Source organism: Sinocyclocheilus anshuiensis, unplaced genomic scaffold (genome assembly GCF_001515605.1).
Source record: "Sinocyclocheilus anshuiensis isolate Anshui unplaced genomic scaffold, SAMN03320099.WGS_v1.1 scaffold635, whole genome shotgun sequence".
Lineage (NCBI taxonomy): Eukaryota > Metazoa > Chordata > Actinopteri > Cypriniformes > Cyprinidae > Sinocyclocheilus > Sinocyclocheilus anshuiensis.
In genome coordinates, this window is record NW_015551039.1 from 882,602 (window position 1) to 903,743 (window position 21,142).

The 21,142-nt window shown below is 37.7% G+C and overlaps 3 protein-coding genes across 4 annotated transcripts; 2 read left to right on the forward strand and 1 right to left on the reverse strand.

Annotated features, from left to right (window-relative positions):
• The first annotated feature begins 1,060 nt into the window (after window positions 1–1,060).
• LOC107661402 (fos-related antigen 1-like) lies at window positions 1,061–5,868 on the forward strand. 2 transcript variants are annotated; one of them, XM_016450968.1, is made up of 4 exons: window positions 1,061–1,499; window positions 2,093–2,353; window positions 3,354–3,461; window positions 3,551–5,868. In XM_016450968.1, the coding sequence occupies exons 1-4, from the start codon at window positions 1,380–1,382 to the stop codon at window positions 4,121–4,123; spliced, it is 1,062 nt and encodes a 353-aa protein (XP_016306454.1). In that variant the 5' UTR covers window positions 1,061–1,379; the 3' UTR covers window positions 4,124–5,868. The 2 variants fall into 2 exon arrangements, with proteins under 2 accessions (XP_016306454.1, XP_016306455.1); XM_016450969.1 differs by having other exon boundaries at window positions 2,096–2,353.
• A 4,040-nt stretch (window positions 5,869–9,908) lies between these two features.
• LOC107661403 (coiled-coil domain-containing protein 85B-like) lies at window positions 9,909–11,951 on the reverse strand. Its single transcript, XM_016450970.1, has 2 exons — window positions 11,295–11,951; window positions 9,909–11,184 (listed from the first exon to the last, which is right to left on the reverse strand). The coding sequence occupies exon 2, from the start codon at window positions 11,042–11,044 to the stop codon at window positions 10,421–10,423; it is 624 nt and encodes a 207-aa protein (XP_016306456.1). The 5' UTR covers window positions 11,045–11,184; window positions 11,295–11,951; the 3' UTR covers window positions 9,909–10,420.
• A 2,605-nt stretch (window positions 11,952–14,556) lies between these two features.
• LOC107661404 (acidic fibroblast growth factor intracellular-binding protein B-like) lies at window positions 14,557–19,764 on the forward strand. Its single transcript, XM_016450971.1, has 11 exons — window positions 14,557–14,837; window positions 15,109–15,207; window positions 15,292–15,490; window positions 15,579–15,705; window positions 16,474–16,574; window positions 16,859–16,992; window positions 17,618–17,726; window positions 17,862–17,925; window positions 18,001–18,087; window positions 18,172–18,269; window positions 19,439–19,764. Exons 2-11 carry the CDS (start codon window positions 15,123–15,125, stop codon window positions 19,506–19,508), a joined length of 1,074 nt encoding a protein of 357 aa, XP_016306457.1. The 5' UTR covers window positions 14,557–14,837; window positions 15,109–15,122; the 3' UTR covers window positions 19,509–19,764.
• The last annotated feature ends 1,378 nt before the right edge of the window (window positions 19,765–21,142 follow it).

Below are 21,142 nucleotides of genomic sequence, written 5' to 3' on the forward strand. Positions count from 1 at the left end.
TCCCAGTAAATGTAATAAAAAATGACCCTAGATGACATTAAAATGCCCCACTGTAATAATTTTTGGTGTAGTTGGTGATGTTGTTTTATAGGTAACAGTCATAATTGTTCAGATTTAAAATTCTTCTCATAATTTCAGATATATTAACTATATGTGTGAGATATATTGGTATATGTGTGTTTCTGTGTGATTAAAAGTACTCTCATAAGATAAAACATGTCCCTCAAATCATTCCCAGAGGGCCAATACTGCCCCTTACTACTACTACTACTACTACTACTACTAATAAAATATTTTTCAGACACTGGTATGAACACTGTAAAGGGAAACTGGGCTGAGAGCAATTTACCTAAAAAGCACAAGCTTGCTTCAAGTATCTGCTCTGTGACTGTAAAATATTTGCGCCCAAAATATACCAGATTGCAGGTCTACAGTGAACTGCCCAACAGTTTGTGGGTTTCAAAAACGAGAAGGAAAGTCATGAATCAAGATTTCACTGCCTGACACCATTTAGCTGAATCATTTTCCTATTTACTGCTGTAGGGAAGTGGTGAGAAGCGGTGAAATTTGTTTCATGACCCTTCATCCATTCATGGCATTCATTCACTGCATGGTGCTTTAATGTGGTCCCTCCACTGAAACCGTGTACACACGACTTCACTTGTAGAAGACCAGCCACTCTTATTTACTCATCGGAAGAGTATGTGAATTGGTTGGCGTGTCCACACACTGCTTACTAAGTGTTAACATAAACCCGCGTTTAAGTACAGAAAAACAATGACCTGTACACTTTTCCCGAAGAAATAGCTACATAATAACGAAAGCTGCTGTAAAAAGCTCAAGTTTCGATTTAGAATTGTCTTTCTTGTGAGAGCGCCTATCACGATCTCAAACAGAAGGAGTTCCCGGAAAAACCCATTTATGGTCATATACGTAATCTTCCATGTGACCAAACGTCATCCACAAGACAGGCAGCACCATTTCCCGTAAGATGGGAGGGGCGAAAACTGTACAGTTATTGCTCACTTATTTATATTCTGGTGAACACTCGGAACCACCAGTCTGGCAGAAAAACAGAATTGTATTATACATACCATAAAACGTTATTTTTTTACATTTATTCTACCTCTTTCAGCAATATGAACATTTTAAACGTTGACAGAGATTTCTAGACTCCCCCAGGCGTATCGTGGTGGATTCTACCGCTTTCCCGCAATAAGGTGGATATTTAACTTGCTTTTGAATTTCGCGTGAACTGTCAGTGATATAAGTAGGAGGAACCTTTTTGGGAAAGCAGACCCAGAAACGTAGGCAGCGACACAGAGTTCACAGAGTTAGTCAACAGTTTCCTTTGGATTACTGAAGAGTCACCGGCATACATGTACAACTACGGAAACCTGGGCAGTGGAATCGATCGGACCTTCCCAGATAACAGCTCTGGATCAGGCTCGAGCTCTGCGACTCTCGCTACAACTACTGCCACAACTCAACAACAACAGGTAAGTTAAGCGTCTTTCTCTCATATCTAATAAGGTCATATGTTATACTCTTCATAGAATTTAAGATTTCAATACAGTTTTAATGAACATTTCACCAACTATGAATAATAAATGACAAACAAGTAGCATTTTATAACTCTAAATATGAACTTTAACTAACATATCACTATGCTTAAAATGCTCAACATATCATTTATTTAGAAATGAGTTGTAATTCATATTCTGACATGTCTTAACATTGCATTATTTATCTAGAAACTTAATATAACATCTAAGTAACCTAAGAAAAAACCTGTGTGTTTTAAATGTCTTCTCTGTTGACCCACAGAGTACATTTAGGAACCCCTGTTTAGGATTAATGACCAAATAAATATAGCCAAAACAGAGCCCAGAGCAGACAGTAATAAAGTAATAATAATAATAATAATAAAATATTTAATGATTCAGGTTGGTGTTTATATCTGGGTGTTTCTGCAAACACAACAATGGGGTTTTGAGTCATAATGAGATATAATAAAGCCTCCTCCCTAAATATCTAATGCCACTGCCTTGGTAACTTATGATATATTGTCTGTGTCTCTTGTACTTTGAAGCAGAAATATTCTGTGGCAGGATCCAGTCAGTTTGTGCCCAGTCTCAATGCCATAACTTCAAACCAGGACCTTCAATGGATGCTTCAGCCCTCTGTTCTAGGCACCCCGGGACATTCCAGGGCACTTCGACCATCTTACTCACTGCCACCAAGAATCCCATATATGAATCCTCAACTTTCCCAATCACACATGCCCCGGCCAGGTGTTATTAGAGCAGCTACAGTCGTTGGCAGCTCAACAAGAAGCAGAAATGATGAACATGTGAGTCCAATTTAATAGCTGTCAGTCTGTTTATGTGATGAGGCGTTGATGAGTCATGACGGGAGACCGTGACAGCATGGTTTGTCACTATGTTCACCTGTCATCCTGTCCATTTTTGCCGGTGGTCTTGGCCAAAACCAAAACCAGCCATGCATGTTATTCATGCATGACCCAAATCAAAGTGTGCTAGACCCAGAATGTGTAATATCCTGTTGTGAGTGACATAGCTGTACGCGTGAACGTGATTGCTGATACATACAGGGTGTGAATCTCATTTGTGCTTATTTAAGAGTTTGAACTATATGTTCAGCTGTAAACGTTAATTTTGTATGTAAGACTCTCATGTTATGATTTTATTGTGTGCTATTTACAAGACAGCATCTACCCCAGAGGAAACCCAGAGATGCTCATTCAATATTAACTCATGAAATCCTGCCTGACTCATGCATCCAAGTCTTGAGTACAGCAGGGTGAGAGTGAAATAATGAGACAGGAAATGGGATATCATGTGATTCACTGGAGTAAAATATTATGACTCATACTTGAGTCACTAGGGTGTTTGCAGGTGATTCATCAATATAAGGTCAGGAAACTGCATATGATGCCCACAAAAGAAAGAGAGCGTGAAATGAATTAACACAATATATTATCGGATTCATAATAGAGTAATTACAGAGATGAAAATTGCAACATTGCCTCAAAGTAGTCGGTGAATTTTAAATGAAATTAAAAATCTCATCCCCTAGATGGCAGTGTTTTCACATGTTTATAACTATAAAAATTAAGTTGACCAATTAGGTTCCGATTGTTCCAATTAGACATAAGGTTTTATAATTGTAATTATTTTGTAATTTATATTTTTTATTTTATTCATTACTATTATCTTTTTTTTTGTTACTTTTTAAATATTTTATTACAGATGCATACAATGTCCACCTACTGCATGAATATTATTATATTATATTATATTAATTATATTTGCTTTACTTTCTCACTCCAGCTATCCCCTGAGGAACTTGAGCGGCGTAAAATTAGAAGGGAACGTAACAAAATGGCTGCGGCAAAGTGCAGGAATCGTCGACGTGAACTGACTGACACATTACAAAATGTAAGTTAATTTTTCGTGTTTCCTTTCAGTCGAAATGTCTTTGCATTACTTGGACCCGAATTGAACGTTTGAACTCTTTCTTTTCTCAGCAAACTGACCAGCTAGAGGATGAAAAATCACGTCTGCAGAAGGAGATCGCTGAGCTTCAGAAGCAAAAAGAGAAGTTTGAGTTGGTCTTTGAAGCCCATAGACCCATCTGCAAAGTCCAGGACTCGGACTCAGACTCTGACTCCAACAGTGACCTCCCGACACTGAGTGGAATCAAGATTGAGTCTGTGGACCCTGATCTTCCTGGACCCTCCAGAGAATTAAAGAGTCACGCCAAGCCTAATAAACCCAAGCCCAAAATTACCATACCACCTCCAGCTTCAGCCTCCACTGGTACCAGCGTACCTCTGGAATCAGAGTCTCTTCATACTCCTGTCCTCATTTCCACTCCATCTCTGACCCCTTTTACTGCCAGCCTGGTCTTTAGCTACCCCTCTTCTTTACAGGATACCAGCTCTGCGACTTCATCCCAAGCTCTCGATCTCACCAGCTCTCATAGTACCAGCCAGTCTTCTCATAACCCTCAGCCGTGTGGCGTCGCTCATCGCCGCAGCAGCAGCAGTGGAGATCAGTCAGATCACTCTCTCAATTCACCAACCATCCTCAGCCTTTAATTTCTCATCTGCTGAGGGAAAAAGTGTTTCCAAAAGTGTCCTTACTACTACTACATACAAGCATATATGCTTTTACCTGTGTATTCTGTTTACCTTTATTCATGGCAATTATCAAGTAACTTGAATGCACTATAAGAATACAGAAGCACAAGTTAATGGTGATGTGTGTAACCTCAACATAGTAAGGAGACCCACCTATGCCATTCGTAGGCTGATTAGTAATACTGGATAAACCAAGAGCGTGCATTTGGAGGTACTATCTGTTTGTTCAACCAATAACATTTGGAGTAAGTGTTCAGGAAAAGGTATTTTTGCATTTCGTTTGGCGACGTTAGTGACATAGAAATTGCACACTTCACCTTTAAGGATGTGTAGTGCAAAATGAAAGATATGATCATCCTACATATGAAGTAGACTGAATTTTTTACAGGACATATGTATATAACACTGAAAAGAAAACTGACTGACTTTTAAGCCGTAACGTTTGACTAGTGGCATTAATAATAGTATTATTGATTTATAGTAATTTACTTCAACTACATATTTAGTGTATTGGTGATGGTACTGTAGCAGTTAAAAACTGGCCTGCTAGCAAAAAGTTTAGAGGTTGCTTTGGGGGTTTGAGAGTAAGAGCACAGTGTAGATCTATCATCATGATGCCTTTCAGGAAGGAATGTCAGTTACTTCAGGAAAGCAATTTTTAAAGAGTGTCTATTACGTTATTTATTATTACGTTACCAATTTTAGAAATGTTAAGGTCTCAATTGAAATGTGGATTTGGATTTGTATCGGTTATACTGTCTTGCTATGCACATGTTTGTGGATTTACACAATGTAATGTCTTGTTATTTTATGTTTAATCTTGGTTTTAAGAAATGCAGCATTATAATAACAGTGTATGCTGAATAAGCTAGTTTTAAAGAAACTGAAGTGATGCAGCCTACCTGGTTCAATGTCTGCAACACCACTCAACTCAACACTGAGAATGTGCACTTCAATGACAGTTCACTGTTACACTGGTTACAAAAATTACATTTTAACTTCATGAAACACTTCAACTGTTACTATAGAGGATGTTTTCTCGACAAGTGCAAAGGTGTGTGATTCACAGGCCAGTAGAAGTAAATTATATATAATTTATACTGTACTGAGTACACTATATGTTAGACTCTACTATTGCTTGACCACATATAGATTTGTATTTATTTTTGAAAACGATATTTTTTACTGATTTGATGTTGGTTCCTTTAATAAGGAGAAATGTTGCATGCTATTTAACATCCAATAAACAATTACTGACAATATGTGCTGCTATTTGGAATACAAAACAATTTTATGACCCTGAGCTGTTTTGTAACATACTAGAGTGCCTTAAACTGAGGACTTCTATTTAATTCTATACTGTATGAAAAATGTAAGTTGAAGCTGATTTGTAGCCCCCTTAAGAGACTCTGTTTGTAGCTGTAATTTTATTGCAGGGGGTACATAGATAAATAATATGGCAATGAAGTAAATGTTTAGCAAGATACATCATAGAAAAAGAGTCTCTCACAGCACACGGATACAAGGAGGGGTTGAGCACACAGTTTCCTCCTAGGATGTCCTGATGACAAAAATGTTCAATGAGTCACAAACACATTTGCCTCTGAACTGAAACCAGTTGTTAAACACCTTCCTCTAACAGTGTTGATCTTTAATTGTTGTACGACGAATTCAAACAAATAAAGTTCTGCTCAGGATAAACATGTTTTTGGTCATCTGTCTGTGTTCATGGGAAAAATTCACATGGTGAGAGACATGCTCTGTATGACAAGCATGTGAGAATATGTATAAAAAGATCCTTATCACTTCATAGCCTGTGGTTACAATTAACAATGAACAGCCTTGAGGAACAAAAGTGATAAAGTGAAAGAGCACGTAAGTTAAGAGGCCAAGACATCTTGAATATACAGAGAGCAAATTAAATAAACATGGTGACCCTATTTCCTCCACACTGTGCCCTCTGTTATCGCTCTGATTTGAAGTGAGTCACTTAGAGAGGACATGAGAACATATGATAGAGATAATGAAGAGGGTGTTTGTGCTGAATGAACCGGCGAGCACATGTTTTGCTGAAAGGACCTCTGTATGCCAGTCACAGTGAACGTTTTAATGTTCTGGCTGTGTAAACAGCATGCCAAAAATAAACCAGTGAAGCATCAAGAAATTAGGGCCTGAGCTACAGCATGACTAAGACCTAATCAAGACTGGGAAATTTTTATCCATGTTATCCAGTCCTTTGCGAGCTATAATATATACTTTAACCCTGCAAAGCCTGACATATGAAATGATTGTCAGATTTTTTTTTTTTAATGATATGTTCTAAGAAATTTTTGCTAAGTTTCCCAGTAAGTTATGATAACATTTTTTTTCTGAATGTTCTCTGAAACATAAAATGTTCATGGTTATACAAATGTTTAGGGTACATTTCATTTTATTATTTTGCAAACATTACTTTTGAATGTTCTCTGAACATGTGACAACAGTTTTGGTTGTTTATTTAACAGGGACAATGCAGAATAACATTGCAGATGCTCTACATACAGGCTACTAGCCAATGGCTAATTAGCAGCCCCAGTCCAGATAACTTTGAATAAACATTCTATTAACATTATTTAAAGAAAGTTGCAGTTTTGCCTTATACAACATTAGGAAGATCAGACCCTTCCTATCAGTCTCTCCAGACTGGACGATTGTAATGCTCTCTTGGCGGGCCTTCTGACATGTATTATCAAGCCTCTGTAACTGATCCAGAATGCAGAAGCAAGAGTGGTCTTCAACGAGCCAAAGAAAGCCCACGTCACACCTCTCTTCATCAGTTTGCACTGGCTGCCAATAGCCGCTCGCATCAAATTCAAGGTACTGATGTTTGCCTGCAAGACAACCACTGGCTCTGCACCAATATACCTAAACTTGCTAGTCCAGAAGCTTGCGTTCTGCAAGTGAACGACACCCAAAGAGGCACAATATCACTCTCACAGACCTTTTCCTGGACTGTTCCCAGCTGATGGAACAACCTGCCTATCTCAATTCAAGCAGCTGGGTCTTTAGCCATTTTCAAAAAACATCTAAAGACACATCTTTTTCGTCAAAACCTGACCAATTAATACTAGCACTAACCTATTCTATTTATTCTTTTTTACATTCTATTCTTTTTACAGCACTTGTATACTGTTGCCCTCTTGTTGGTCTGATTGCTTCTATTGTTCTCCTCATTTATAAGTCGCTTTGGATAAAAGCGTCTGCTAAATGATTAAATGTAAATATAAACGTAAGCGAAAGTTTGAGCAGAACTTTGGTAGAATCTTGCAAGAAAGTTAACCAAAGTTCTGAGAACATTCCCTGTTAGCTGGGATATTGAGCATCATATGTTGTACATCAGGGTTTTATGCATATGAAGTGAAGTGAAGTGAAGTGAAGTGACGTTACATGTGGCCAAGTATGGTGACCCATACTCAGAATTAGTGCTCTGCATTTACCCATCCAAAGTGCACACACACAGCAGTGAACACACACACAGCAGTGAACACACACACACCGTGAACACACACTCGGAGCAGTGGGCAGCCATTTATGCTGCGGCGCCCGGGGAGCAGTTGGGGGTTTGGTGCCTTGCTCAAGGGCACCTCAGTCGTGGTATTGAAGGTGGGAGAGAGTGCTATAGAATGACATAAGAGAATATGGGGCTCATACTCGAGGACTTTTATTCAGAGGCCCAAACAGAGCAAAAAGTATGAAATTTAATGCAGTTGTTTATATTTTTATGGCCAAAAAGTATGACGAAATTCTGATAGCTTGTAATGCAAATCAATGAGATCATATAAATATAAATATCAGTTGTCACTCTATATCTCCCAATAATGTCTCTAAAATTAAAATAGTTGTATGATCAAAGCTCTGTAGTTTTCATTGCGCAACACAATACAATGATGATTGAGAGATATACAAATAAATGTTCCTCAAAAGCCATTAAACATTTCACAGCAAAAAGACACATGTACCCCGACCTGAAGGGGGATGCTTTTAGAATAAGCCTTTTGCTTGCTAGAAAGAATTAACTATCAACATTTATTTTTTTTTATATATTTTCATGCACAGTGAAAGTATGAGGAAAAAAGACAAGAACAGAACATGATGTGTCAGTCAAGTGTATTTAAAGCTATCTCACTCACAATGAGTATAGCCTGAAACAAAGCAAATGCTAACCAATCAGAGAGCTGGGTCTTGTAGCTATAAAACTTCAGTCATTTAAATAATACTGATCATATATCTGGATTAAAAACATGTACAACAGAACAATCCCATGTAGGAGGCTCTTGTAGTATGCAGCAAATACAACAAAATAATAACAATATCTAGCACAATAATGTTAAAACTACATGTCAATGTTTTCTCCTCCAAACAGTGTCAATTCAGTGTGTATTAATTAAATCTTGTCAAAGCAACAACTGAACACAAAAAGCTTTGTACAGTACAGCTGTGTAATTAAAGTGGGGTTAATGCAAACGAAAGTTCATTTTGGATTCAGTGCAGAGCACAGCAACATTGTTTAGTGGAGCACACGTCACTACATCTAGTGAATTATACTGTCCAGTTCAAAATAAACAGGAAAAAACAATCTCATACTATAGAAAAGTGGTCTAGTAACGTGCATTTCCAGTGAATCATTCTTGGGCCTCCGTGATATAGTCATATTACGTCACAAAAAATCTGATCTGCTTACAATGGAGGCTTCGCTTTGCACAATCCTTTGATACTTCCATTTCCTCTCCATTGCTGAAACAGATTCAGTGCTTTTTGTAAATGATCTTAAACAGATCACTACATAGTATATGGCTGTAATCAGTAAAAATGTGAATCTCTAAAGATTCAAGATTCATTGCAGCCCTGTCAGAGTGCATCGTAGGAGAAACACCAGCCCGTGAACATCAGTGCACAGTAAAACCTGGTACAAGTTAGCAGTATGGTTAGTTTCTCTCTATGCTGTTGAAAATGTCAACCCCAAAACTACATTTCTGCCCCTATCTACAACTCCTATAAGACATGACAGGAAACATTCCTGCAACAATTGGAAAATCATACATTCAAATAATGCTACTAATACAATAAATAGGTCTGCTGGAAAATCTGAAGCTTTTGGAACATGGTGGATGGTTTCTAGAAAGTTCAAGCTGGAAGGCCATCTTAGACCTGTTGGTCATATCATTTTCGACTAGCATGCACCAGGTAGAAACCAGCCACCATGTTCCAAAAACAAAGCTACCAGCTTAAAAAGAAAGTAAATCAAAATGATTCATTCACATTTGTTGCACACCTGTGTGACTTTCTTCTGCAGAACACAAAAGAAGATATTCTGAAAAATGCCTCACCTGGGATCACCCCTCCCCCCATTTTTTTTGTTTTTTTGTTAGTTGAACAACTTTAACCTAAAATATTTACTTGAAATACCCCCTTAGTTAATATTTTAATAATTTAACAGTTAATTCTCATGATGTTCAAGGTTCTCTGATACCAGTTAATGGTCAGCATGACATGCAGGTAAGCAAATAAAATATTTCATCTTTGTTGGTAGGTGTTATTTAGTTTTATTTTTTTTTATTTTAAATTTTATTTTAATGTTGCAATTTTATTATTTAATTAATTATTAGCTTTTCATCCACTAACAAACTCCTTGCAGTTCCCTTAAAACCCCCCGGGGGTTAACGAACCCCTGTTTGCAATACACTTATTCAGAGGTTAAAAGTCAATGGAGTCCAACTCTGTTTTGGAAACCACTGACTTTTAATGTATGGATAAAAACAGTTATTCAAAATAAAGATTCTTCAAAATATCTCATTTTGTGCTCCACAGCAGAAAGCATAGAGGCTTGGAAAGACATCAAGGGGAGTAAATGATGACAAACCTTTCATTTCTGTGTGAACTATACCCTTTAAGCTGGATTTCCCAGCAGGAGGACTGATTTTGAAAGGAAAGGCTGTCACTTTAAAAGTTTAAAAATAATTCTGTTTTGCCTGGCACCCAAGAATTTCACTCAAGTGTTAAAGGTCTGCCAACTATAAAATGTTAATCAATGAAATATACAGAAACTGTATTTATGGCATCAAAAGGCCATGAGTAAACTAGCCTACTTTAGAGTCTATTTCCACCAAAATAGCTGAGATGTCATTGTCAGAAAATGTAAACTACTTTAGTAGACATAAAAAGTCTGTCTCAGCATCAAGAGAGAAGGGTAAAGTAATATGGCTCAGCTCCTCTCCTTCAGTCATCTGGTGAACACACTAAGTGCAGCTGGTCTGGACTGCCAACACTCCCAGTGCTGGAGCTCCCGTCACCCACGTCCCGGGCCACCATACACGGTATGTTGAGATCCGTGGAGCCACCCGGGCTGGAGTCACTTCTGCTCACGCACTCTTCCTCGAGCACCAAACAAAGTTCCTTCAGATCCAGATTCTCCTTCACCAGACCGTCCTGCATCCGCTCCAGGTCGGCGAGCTTCTTGAGGTATCCGCCGAGGTCCTCGCGCATCACTTTAGCAGCGTGATGGCCGAATAGTTGCCACTCACGGGCGAGCTTCTTCACTTTCAGACGGTCGTCGTCCAGAAAGCAGCATAAATCCCGAAGTTCCTGGTTCTCCTCTTGCAGCCTCTGGTTGATGACTTTGAGTTCCCTGATTTCAAGCAGATGTCCCTGCAGTTGTTTATTGACCTCCTTGATTAATCGACCGCGCTGTATGAGAGCGGACATCTTTTCCGATTCTTCTTTGCGGAGTCGACTCACCAGCTCTTCCTTAGAACAAGCCAGCAAGTCTTCTTCGGACATCTTTGACAGCTCCCGGTTCAGTATTTCACTGTCGCTCCCCATATTGTACAAAAAAATCACCATCAATTGTTACTACAGCGGTTAAACCATAAAATAACTCTTACGAGGCACATGAGATGTCTGTCACTGTAAATGGATCGCAACATTCCTCATCCAGGCACGAAGAAAAAGCTCCATTTCCTCTTCGCTCCGCTATTTATAACCTATAATAAGGGAGGAAAACACAATTCTTATATGCAAACTGGCTTTTTTGTCATGTTTAACGATTATAATATTAAACACATCCCGATTGTAACACACTAAACAGGCCTACCTCTCTCCTCAGTGCTTTAAATCGTAATTGGCCGCATTAATTTCTCAGTTTTTGGCTTCTGGGAATCACTGAAGCGCAATCGTGTTTGTTTCTGCTCCTCGGACTGGGATGAGAGGTCAACACGGAGGTTTAAAATAATCCCTGTGGAGCATCTCTTCTCTTCTGTATTATCAGGGATCACAACGTCCGTCTCTCTCCGCCCTAAAGCTTTTACCCATTCCAGTGCAGTCCAGTAAATAACCACGGTGCGATTTAATGTCTAAATAGGCAAAACATCCAATCGCTAGCGTTCGCCATAAAACGCGTTGTAAATATCATAAATAATTAAATAAATAAATAAGAGTCGAAATGTAGGACAGGCTGGTTAATACTAGTGCTGTATGCGGTTGGTCGGTTTTTACAAAGGGACAATGTCGGAAAATCCGAATCAACGACGCTGAAATGTATGGTGGCTGCCTGCGAGTTTACTTCGTGGTGATTCCTGAGGAATTCGTTGAGATGTTCCTTGAGATTACAGTGTTTCCTTTGGCGATTGTGGTGGTGGTTGGGGAGGCAGTGATGTCTTCCCCCATCTCCTGCTCTCCTCCCCTCCCTTCTTCACCCCCTCCCCTCTTCCCTCACCGTAAAAATCTGTACTGTATCCTGGTGAGTGAGTTCCCCTCTCACAGCTGTTTCTAATGTCTAAAGCTGCACCATACTCATAACACACTGAAGATACAAAGCAAAGGATATTAATACAGTTTTATGTTGAAATGTATCTCTAGATGAGGTCTTTCCACTGCTGGGATGAGACTACAGGGGACACACACAAAACTAACGCAAAGGGTGACAAAAGCTTTTTCTCTACTTTAAGCCACGGTATTTAGCCACATCCTTCCGCCCTGCTCTCCAGCACAATGCTAGCACGAGGACATAACAATGTGGGGTGTTAACCAGGGCCAGGGGTGAGAGGGGGGTTGCTGGAGTAAGAATGGAAACAGGCCACAGTTTCGGATAAACGAGAGGGAGGTGTGAACAACAGCATGCAAGACAATAGGTGAGAGGTGCAGAATAATAAGGCAGTGTTGAAAATATACTTGTGCCCTTTGGTGGATTCAATGAGAGTTAATTGCAATTTGAATTTTAAAGAGTTATGTTGGTTAAGCTGCTGCAGGGGATTAAATATGTAACATTATTATAATATTCTAATAATCTGGCAATGATGGTCATGTACTTAAATATGAATTAAACAAATTGTAAATTCAGAGTATGTCTGTCAGAATTTAAGACATTGTTTTGAAAATAGACACCTGTAAACACACCTGATAGAGTCATGATTGAGTCTTTAAAAAATCTTCTACTATTTCTTAATCTCTCTGTTCTGTATCTTAAAAGATGATGTTTGAAACTTTGTATTTAACACTTCTCATGTTATTGCCTCCTTGTGAATCGCTTGCTGTATTCCTCATTTGTAAGTCACCTGGATAAAAGTGTCTGTTAAATGAATAAATGTAAAAAAGTGATATTTTTCAAGCTTTGGAACCAGCAGAGGACCTCTCGAAGAAACAAATCATCAAAAGCATAATACCTAAAAATAAAATATGCTTGTGTCAGGTAAATCAGGATTTTTAGTAAAAACATAGTAAGCATGTCTGGTTATAATTGTTTAAAACTGTAATGTAATTATGTTAAAACAACTAGGCTATATAGCCTAGTTGTAAAATGTAATATCTTAAAAATGATACAGTCTATCATCTTTTAAAATCATCTTATCTTATTTTCATTTACATGATCAAAGTACAGTTCTAAATACATACATACATAAAGTGATTTAGTGAACTTGGTAATGTGAAAGTTTAGTTAATTTGACATTTCCTACCCAGATGCTTTTGTTTCATGACTTACAGTATGCTATAGGACAGGGATGTTTCCTAGTAAATGGCTCAAGGACACAGTACTAATAGGGCAGGATTGTGATGTGACTAACTTCTCAGTTTTTTAACTCTACCTGGAATTAAACATGTGACAAGCTCCTTTCATGAAGAGGCTACAGTTATCGCCATAATGATGGATTCTTTTTTAAAAATGCATTCCATTTATAATTGTAACGCAATTCAATTTTTTTATCAACAACACTATCTATTCAATGATCCACAATCTCTCTTTACAGCTAACTATTCATGATTTTTTTAATAGTTTCAGCATTCCTATTTAAAGGTATCACAAAATAGTCACAAATAGCACTATTTAACTATAAGACAGGTTTAGTTGATGGTGGGCAGTGTTGGGGGTAACTCATTACAAGTAACGCGAGTTACGTAATCAGATGACTTTTTTCAAGTAACTAGTAAAGTAATGCATTACTTTTTAATTTACAAGAGAATATCTGAGTTACTTTTCCAAATAAGTAACGCAAGTTACTTTTTTTTCCAATTTATTGATTGACAGCTCTCCTGTCCTCATGTTGAGAGAAATGAGAAGATATTACTGTAGTTCTAAAATAAATATAATATGCATTAATTCATCTCACTCACAAAAAAACAAAAACACAGATTCAGTATTCCTCAAAATGAATAAAAATAATGCAACTCAGAATATGACACAAACCTACAATAATTTAATGTTAAACAACACAAATATGCTTTATGTATTTAATCCCATTCTATTTGCTTCTGACCTTTGATGATGCAGTTCAACCGTACTAATAAACCAAAATTACTCTAGACAAACATTTGTGTCTTTTTTTATTGCTGAAGTGTGGAAATTTCTTCTTCTGCATTCTACTGTACAGACGTAAATTTACTTTCCCTTCAGCCTGAGGCTTATTCATTTCACTTTTGGTGTGAAAAGGCTTTTATATTTGCCAAAAATAGAAGTTTTTTATTTTAAAAACAAACAAGCAAGCCCAGCCCAGATTTAAAAAGTAACGCAAAAGTAACGTAACGCATTACTTTCCATAAAAAGTAACTAAGTAATGTAATTAGTTACTTTTTTATGGAGTAACGCAATATTGTAATGCATTACTTTTAAAAGTAACTTTCCCCAACACTGGTGGTGGACTCAGTATTTTACTAAAATAGGTTATCACAATATTCTAAAATAATAATAATAATAATAATAATAATTAGAATGAATTATTTAAAAAGAAATAGTGCTGTTTCATGCCAATGGTATTTTACTTAAGTCTGTCAAAACATTCAGTAAAGTGTCACCCGAACACTTGCTACCAGAAACTACAGTAACATACAGTCACGTGAATGTGACGTATTCCGTGCGCACACCCGGAAGTAGTCACAACAGTGTGCGGTTGATGTGGATGTAGAATAGTCGCTCGATATGACAGGTGGGGTTTGGTAAATATTTACGTGATGGTTAACACTTACCACTGTATGATCAACTCGTAGTAATAATCTTTAAACGGTGCATGCTTACCTATCAGAGAAGCTTATGTTTTCGACGAATAAAAGTTGAAAGGAACGACATACCAAAACAAGAGCTAACGTTAATGTTGTGACATCTGAATGTGATTCAAAACCACCTGTCGCGTTCATACGCTTGTGTTTGGTAAGTGTGCTTAGTATTGTTTTTGAAAATCCATAGTAATGTAGCATGTCTGTGGTGTGCTAAATTGTGTTATGTATTGGCTGAATAGTTAATGGCCGTAGCTTGAATTCTGTGCAAGGAATAGCTACTGTCTGTCAGTCATGTTCTTTGATTTTAGTGCCAAAGAGTGAGACTCTTAATACCAGTTTATCCTTGCAAATCATTAAGTCATTTTGGATGTTACAATCATTTGTTTAGTATTAACTAACCATGATCATGTGACTTTGCACAGTTTATATAGTGCCGATGTCTGTGGAACTGGATGTATTTGTTGGAAACACCACCATTATGGACAAAGAGGTGTATCAACTGTGGCTGAATGGATATACAGGTAACGTATAAATGAGACCATGAGCTATTGTAATATCTGTGTAAAACATTAATAATATACTAGTCGATGTGGTCGCCCTCATAGTGAATGATGCAGTGAAGGTCCGGATAGAAGGAGGTGTGATGGAGGAGTGTGAGGCGAGTGCAGAAGTGCTGCTCAGTGACACCATGGACCAGTACAGAACTTTCCAGATGTGCGAGAGACTTTTGCACCACCCAGCTAAACTAGCCAATCAGCTTCTATTTCAGATACCGCCAGACAGACAAGCCATGCTCATTGAAAGGTATGCACTGGTTTGCGTCTTGCCAATTTAAATAGATTGATTTGGTCATTATTCAATTTAAAACATTTATTTGCATTTCCCTTTTTAGGTATTATGCTTTTGATGATTCATTTGTTCGAGAGGTCCTGGGAAAGAAGCTCTCCAAAGGAACCAAAAAAGACCTTGATGATGTTAGTTTAAAGACAGGCATTACGCTGAAGAGCTGCAGAAGACAGGTGGGCTGAAGGACTCCGTTTAAGGATGTGTTTACACTTGAAGTTCCATTCTCTTGGTTCTATTGGTCAGGTCCAAAAAATAAAATTCTACATTTAGTCCAGGTTAGCTTAGTGTTTGTCATTTTTAACACCAAACCTAAAGATAAAAAACAAAAGGCATAAGGATATGGCCACAACCTGGACAGCTTTATGACATATATTTTGCAAACTTACCAAACATCCGAAACAATGCTGTGTGCTGGGCTACATGCACTTGTTGTATATGTATACATGTGGTGGTATTTTTACCAGCTCACAAAGAGCTTATAAAATGTGTGAAGGAGTCAAAACAGATTTAGGAATTCTTTTGTTGCACACACGGAGATCTGCTGCAAGGAGACAGTGGTTCAGATGTCTGTACCGAGCTATAACAGGCTTGAGCATTCTGTCTTTTTAGGGTTGCGTCTTGTGACATCATGTCCCGATTTTGGTTAGTTTAGATGTCTTTGGTCCGTGTTGCGTTCATATATCAGTCAAATCGCACCAGAGTTTGTTTGGAAGCACTTGTTTGGTTTGCATCAAGGTTTATTTGGCAGTGTTTGTACTTATTCAAATGAACCATACTAACAGAGCAATCTCACCAGCGTACGTTTTAATCAAACCAAACCTGCCAGGTATAAACACACCCTAAGATTATGAACTTCTCATTGGTAACTAAGATTTATGCTTGGATACTTTTCCGAGGCCCTTTTGGAAATGAAATGATTATATCCATCTCCTTAAAAACAGTTTGACAACTTCAAGCGAGTGTTCAAAGTGGTGGAAGAACTCAAGGGCCCCCTGGTGGAAAACATACGGCAACACTTTCTGCTACCTGATCAATTAGCCAGGTGAGAAAGTCTCTTTCTGAGACGTTTCTTTCCAAACCTTTTTAATTAATCCTGAATGCCGGTAGAACTGAGCTCAGAAAACGAGGGGGAAAAAAAGAGAGCAGTCAAAGCATAGTTAGAAATGATTATTTTACTATATTACTTATTTACTATAGGTATCCATTCTTCCAGTTGTATGTTCATTAACATTGTAAGAACGCAAATGTCCATGAACAGTTGCTCATTGCTGATTTGGTGTGTTTTCACCTTCTCTTGCTAAATGATCCTGCCAATTCCTCCTCCAGAGACTATGCTGCAATAGTGTTCTTTGCCAATAATCGTTTTGAGACGGGGAAGAAAAAGTTGCTGTATCTAACCTTCCAGGACTTCGCCTTCTGTGCTGGGCAGCTCATCAACAACTGGACTGTTGGAGCTGTGGGTAAGACCAGTTACACAGCCATCTGCAATACTTGAAATTGGTCAATCATGGCAATAAATGGTCAAATATGTTTGTATAATTGCCACTAAACTGTATGACCATTATGCCAGGCAGCCGATTCCCTACATTTGGATTGCTTAATTATGTCTCTTTACCACTCAGGTTATTTTAAAAGTTTTTTATTATTACATAAATAATATATATATGTATTGCTATTAGATAAACTGTTGTCAGTCATGTTGTCATTTAAAATCCAGAATAGGGTAAGATAATATACAGTCAGCTAATAAAATTAAGTTTTAAAAACAATATTAATAATATTATTATATTTCTGTTATTATAATGCATATATATATATATATATGATATATTAATAATGATATCCGTTTATTTGTTAAGGAGCCAAATATGAAGAGAATATACAGTCAACTGGTCATTGTAAAATCAACCCCTTCAGGGTGATTTATTAATGTCCTAATGTTCTGAATTAAATTTGACATCTGCATGTTCTTGAGCATTTAGTCTGAGGTTATTAATAGACACTGTCAGTCTGACCAATTGTGTAGTTTAGAAAAATATTGAGATGAAAATATCTCCTTTTATGTCTTTCTCTGTACTCTCTTAGATAACATGATGGAGGACATGGATGTAGATCTGGATAAGGAATTCCTTCAAGACCTCAAAGACCTCAAAATTCTAATCACAGACAAGGATCTCTTAGACCAACACAAAAGGTGTGTGTGAGTGAGTGATTTGGACAGGGAGAAGAGAGATACGGGTCTGAGGAGGGCTGTTGTACATGTCCAAATGTTGCATGGTTACTCCCTCTGTCTCAGCCATCTGAATAATCAAACCTCTCATCCACTCAGTTTAGTGTGCACTGCTCTGAGGGGTAAAACCAATGTCTTCAATGAGATGGAAGCCAATTTTAAGGTAAGAGGATTTGTTTGCTTGGGAAATAAATGCTTTTCTACATAATTCTTGATTTCAAAATATCTCCTGCTGTAGAATCTCTCAAGGGGCCTTGTAAATATTGCTGCCAAATTAATCAACGCAAAAGATGTTCGTGATTTCTTCATTGACCTTGTCGAAAAGGTACTGTTTAAATTTAATAAGAGCACTAACAGAGCTGAAGTGCTGAAGTTTTCACAAAACATTAATTCCTTGTTCTCTTCACAGTTTATTGAACCTTGTCGATCAGACAAATGGACATCAATAGACGTGAACCTCTACCTTACTCATTATACTAACTCGGCACATATCCTTGACACCTTCAAGTAAGTCTCACTATATTTGTTGCACAGTGTGCAAGGTGATTTGTTTTAAACAATTGCTGCATATGGAGGTCTTTGTTCAGGAGAAATTCTCTTTGAAACCAGTGGGGGTCACTATCTTATGCAGCGCACATTGCTTTATCTGTAGTCACCTTTGTTTCCTGTCCAGTCATTTATGTGGTCTGACCACTGTTTCTGTTTATAAAAAACTAAATCATAACACTTGATCACAACACATCATTTGGAAAGTATGTATTTATCCTAAACTACACTGTTTTAAAATAAAATTTGTTGTTAAATGTAATTTATTCTTGATGGCAAAGCTGAATTTGCAGCATCATTACTTCAGTCTTCAGTATCACATAATCCTTCAGAAATCATTCTAATATGCAGATTTGGTGCTTAATAAAAGTTTCTTGTTATTATTAATAGTTATCAGTGTTGAAAACAGTTGTGCTGCTTAATATTTTTGAGGAAACCATGAAATATTTTTTCCAGGGTTCTTTGATTAAAGGGGTCATATGATGCGATTTCAATTTTTCCTTTCTCTTTGGAGTGTTACAAGCTCTTGGTGCATAAAGAGGGGTCGTTACATGTGGTCATTACATTACATCACAATATGGTAAGGGACGTAACATTTCCGTCACACGCTTGAGGAAATCGGCCAATCACAAGGCACTGGATAGCTGGCCAATCAGAGCACACCTCGCTTTTTCAGACCGATGAGCTTTGTAAAAATCGACGCGTTTCAGAAAGGCGGGGCATAGAGGAGAAACAATAATGTACAGTATGTGGAAAATAATGTGTTTTTTGAACCTTAAACCGCATAAACACAGTTCATTACACCAAATACACAAAATAATGTTCTTTTTAGCAGCATCATATGACCCCTTTAATAGAAAGTTCATAAGAACAGCATTTATTTATTTGTTGAAGTCTTTACTGTCACTTTTGATCAGTATAATGCATCCTTGCTGAATAAAAGTATTTCTTAAAAAAAAAAAAAAAAACAGCTTTCAGTGGTAGTGTATGTGAAGAGAATTTCACATCAAAATATCAAAGTAAACATTTCAAATGTTCATGTGTTTACAGACCAAGCACTTATAAGACCAAGCTGAATAAAAGTATATTTTGTGACACATTTTTAAATTTGTCTCCCTCTTTTTTCTCAGGTACTATGCTGTCTGGACCAGGTACATGGGAGTTATCAAAAGTTGCATCCTTAGAATGTACCACGACTGAAGAAGAATCTCCATTTACACGTTTTCTCTCCCCTTCAGAACTCATCTGCATGCAGTCGTGCATCTGATGAATATTAGGCCTGATGTTTAATTTTTCCCTGTTTATCATCTACTTTCTTTAATCCTTTCCCAAATATGTCCCCCCACCAGCTGTCCATCTCTTCACCTCCCTCTCCCTCTATCCCTGCTTCATTCTTTGACCCTTTGGCATCCAGAAGTGTATAACTTGTAAATAAACACAGCATGATTTCCACAGACACTGTCTGCATTGTGTTTTCATTAACTCTGCTTTGTGGGTTTTCCCTTTTAGCAAACCCACTGAAAAAAAAAACAGTATATCTGGTAATGATGGAGGTTCAGAACAAGATTATGCACTGATCATACTTGTTTTCACTGACATAATTTGGGGGTCTTAATGGTAAATAACATGCAACAGTCCAAAGGATGTTGTGGCTTACATGTGAGTCTTTATGGTCTATTTACTCCTGACCCCTCTGGCTTGATTAGGGTAAGTGGGTGCATGATGGGTGTGAGGTCTGTGTGTGGGCCCACTGGGGACGGGAAAGCAGTAGGGGGCCACAATTTGTCAGGCCATGGTGGCACGGTGTACGTGTGTGTTTTTGCAATAATAGTATGTAATGACAGCTGTCAGGCCTACCACATTACTCTACAGGTGTTCTGGTATAAGAGTAATGGCAAACAGATTTGTTTGCCCTTTTGTCATTTGCAGAGCAAAACAATATTTATTTATTTGTATAATTTGATGAAGCTTGAATGTGATCCCTCAGGAATGCGCAACTGATTTTGTGACTTGACACAACTGGTACAATGTATAACAATTTATTTAATTACATACATCTAAAACCTCAACTATACAAAAGCATATATCACTGACATGTTTTTTATGAATACAAATACTATATTAACATAGTCTTACGATTTCTGTCAAATGAAGTAGTATGTTAGTTGCTATTCTGAATTCAGTATTACACTCTTAAAAATAAATGTTCCAAAATCAGGTTTTGCAACAATGCCATAGAAGAATTATTTCAAATATGTATATCTGTTAAAAGTGAATTTTGCTAACATTGACAAGTACTTTAGCATATAGACAGACCAAAACACCAATTCTTATTTCATGCTCTATTTTTTGAAGTAAAAGTATACCAGCAGTAAGAACGTGAGTCATTCCATTTCCTTTCATTTCTAGTAATATCAGCCTGCGAGTACCTCCAGTTTCAATATTTAGACATGGCAAAAAAAGTGAACAACTTTTCCAAGCAGACGTGCGTCCTATCCTCCCTTCTTTCACTCTACCCTCGCCTCCTCTCTCTCTCTCTTTCTAGTTTGCTCTCTAGTTTTTGTCTACATTCCACCAACTTCTCCCAAGCTATAAATATCCAGCCGAATGAAAGGAATAGAGAGAGCAAGAGACCGAAAAAGATGGGAGAGATGAAGGGTGACTTGAGTTGGAGAGGAAAAGAGAGAAAGAAAGTTGCAGGCTGTGGAGGGTGAGTTTAAATGAAACCAGGTGGGGTCTCTGCCTGTGTGTGTGTGTGCGTGGAGGCTGGCTCATATGTGTGCATGGAGGGGGGTTGGCTGCATGTGTGTGTGTGAATCTGTATGCTGTTTTCT

What these genes read in the sequence shown, in the direction of transcription:
- LOC107661403 (XM_016450970.1), bottom strand. Translation starts at nt 11,044, where the DNA reads ATGGTGATTTTTTTGTACAATATGGGGAGCGACAGTGAAATACTGAAC.
- LOC107661402 (XM_016450968.1), top strand. Translation starts at nt 1,380, where the DNA reads ATGTACAACTACGGAAACCTGGGCAGTGGAATCGATCGGACCTTCCCA. An exon ending in CCACAACTCAACAACAACAG is followed by an intron (nt 1,500 to 2,092) that starts GTAAGTTAAGCG and finishes TGTACTTTGAAG; the next exon opens with CAGAAATATTCTGTGGCAGG. An exon ending in GAAGCAGAAATGATGAACAT is followed by an intron (nt 2,354 to 3,353) that starts GTGAGTCCAATT and finishes TTCTCACTCCAG; the next exon opens with CTATCCCCTGAGGAACTTGA.
- LOC107661404 (XM_016450971.1), top strand. Translation starts at nt 15,123, where the DNA reads ATGTCTGTGGAACTGGATGTATTTGTTGGAAACACCACCATTATGGAC. An exon ending in CAAGCCATGCTCATTGAAAG is followed by an intron (nt 15,491 to 15,578) that starts GTATGCACTGGT and finishes TTCCCTTTTTAG; the next exon opens with GTATTATGCTTTTGATGATT. An exon ending in CTCTTAGACCAACACAAAAG is followed by an intron (nt 17,727 to 17,861) that starts GTGTGTGTGAGT and finishes TCATCCACTCAG; the next exon opens with TTTAGTGTGCACTGCTCTGA.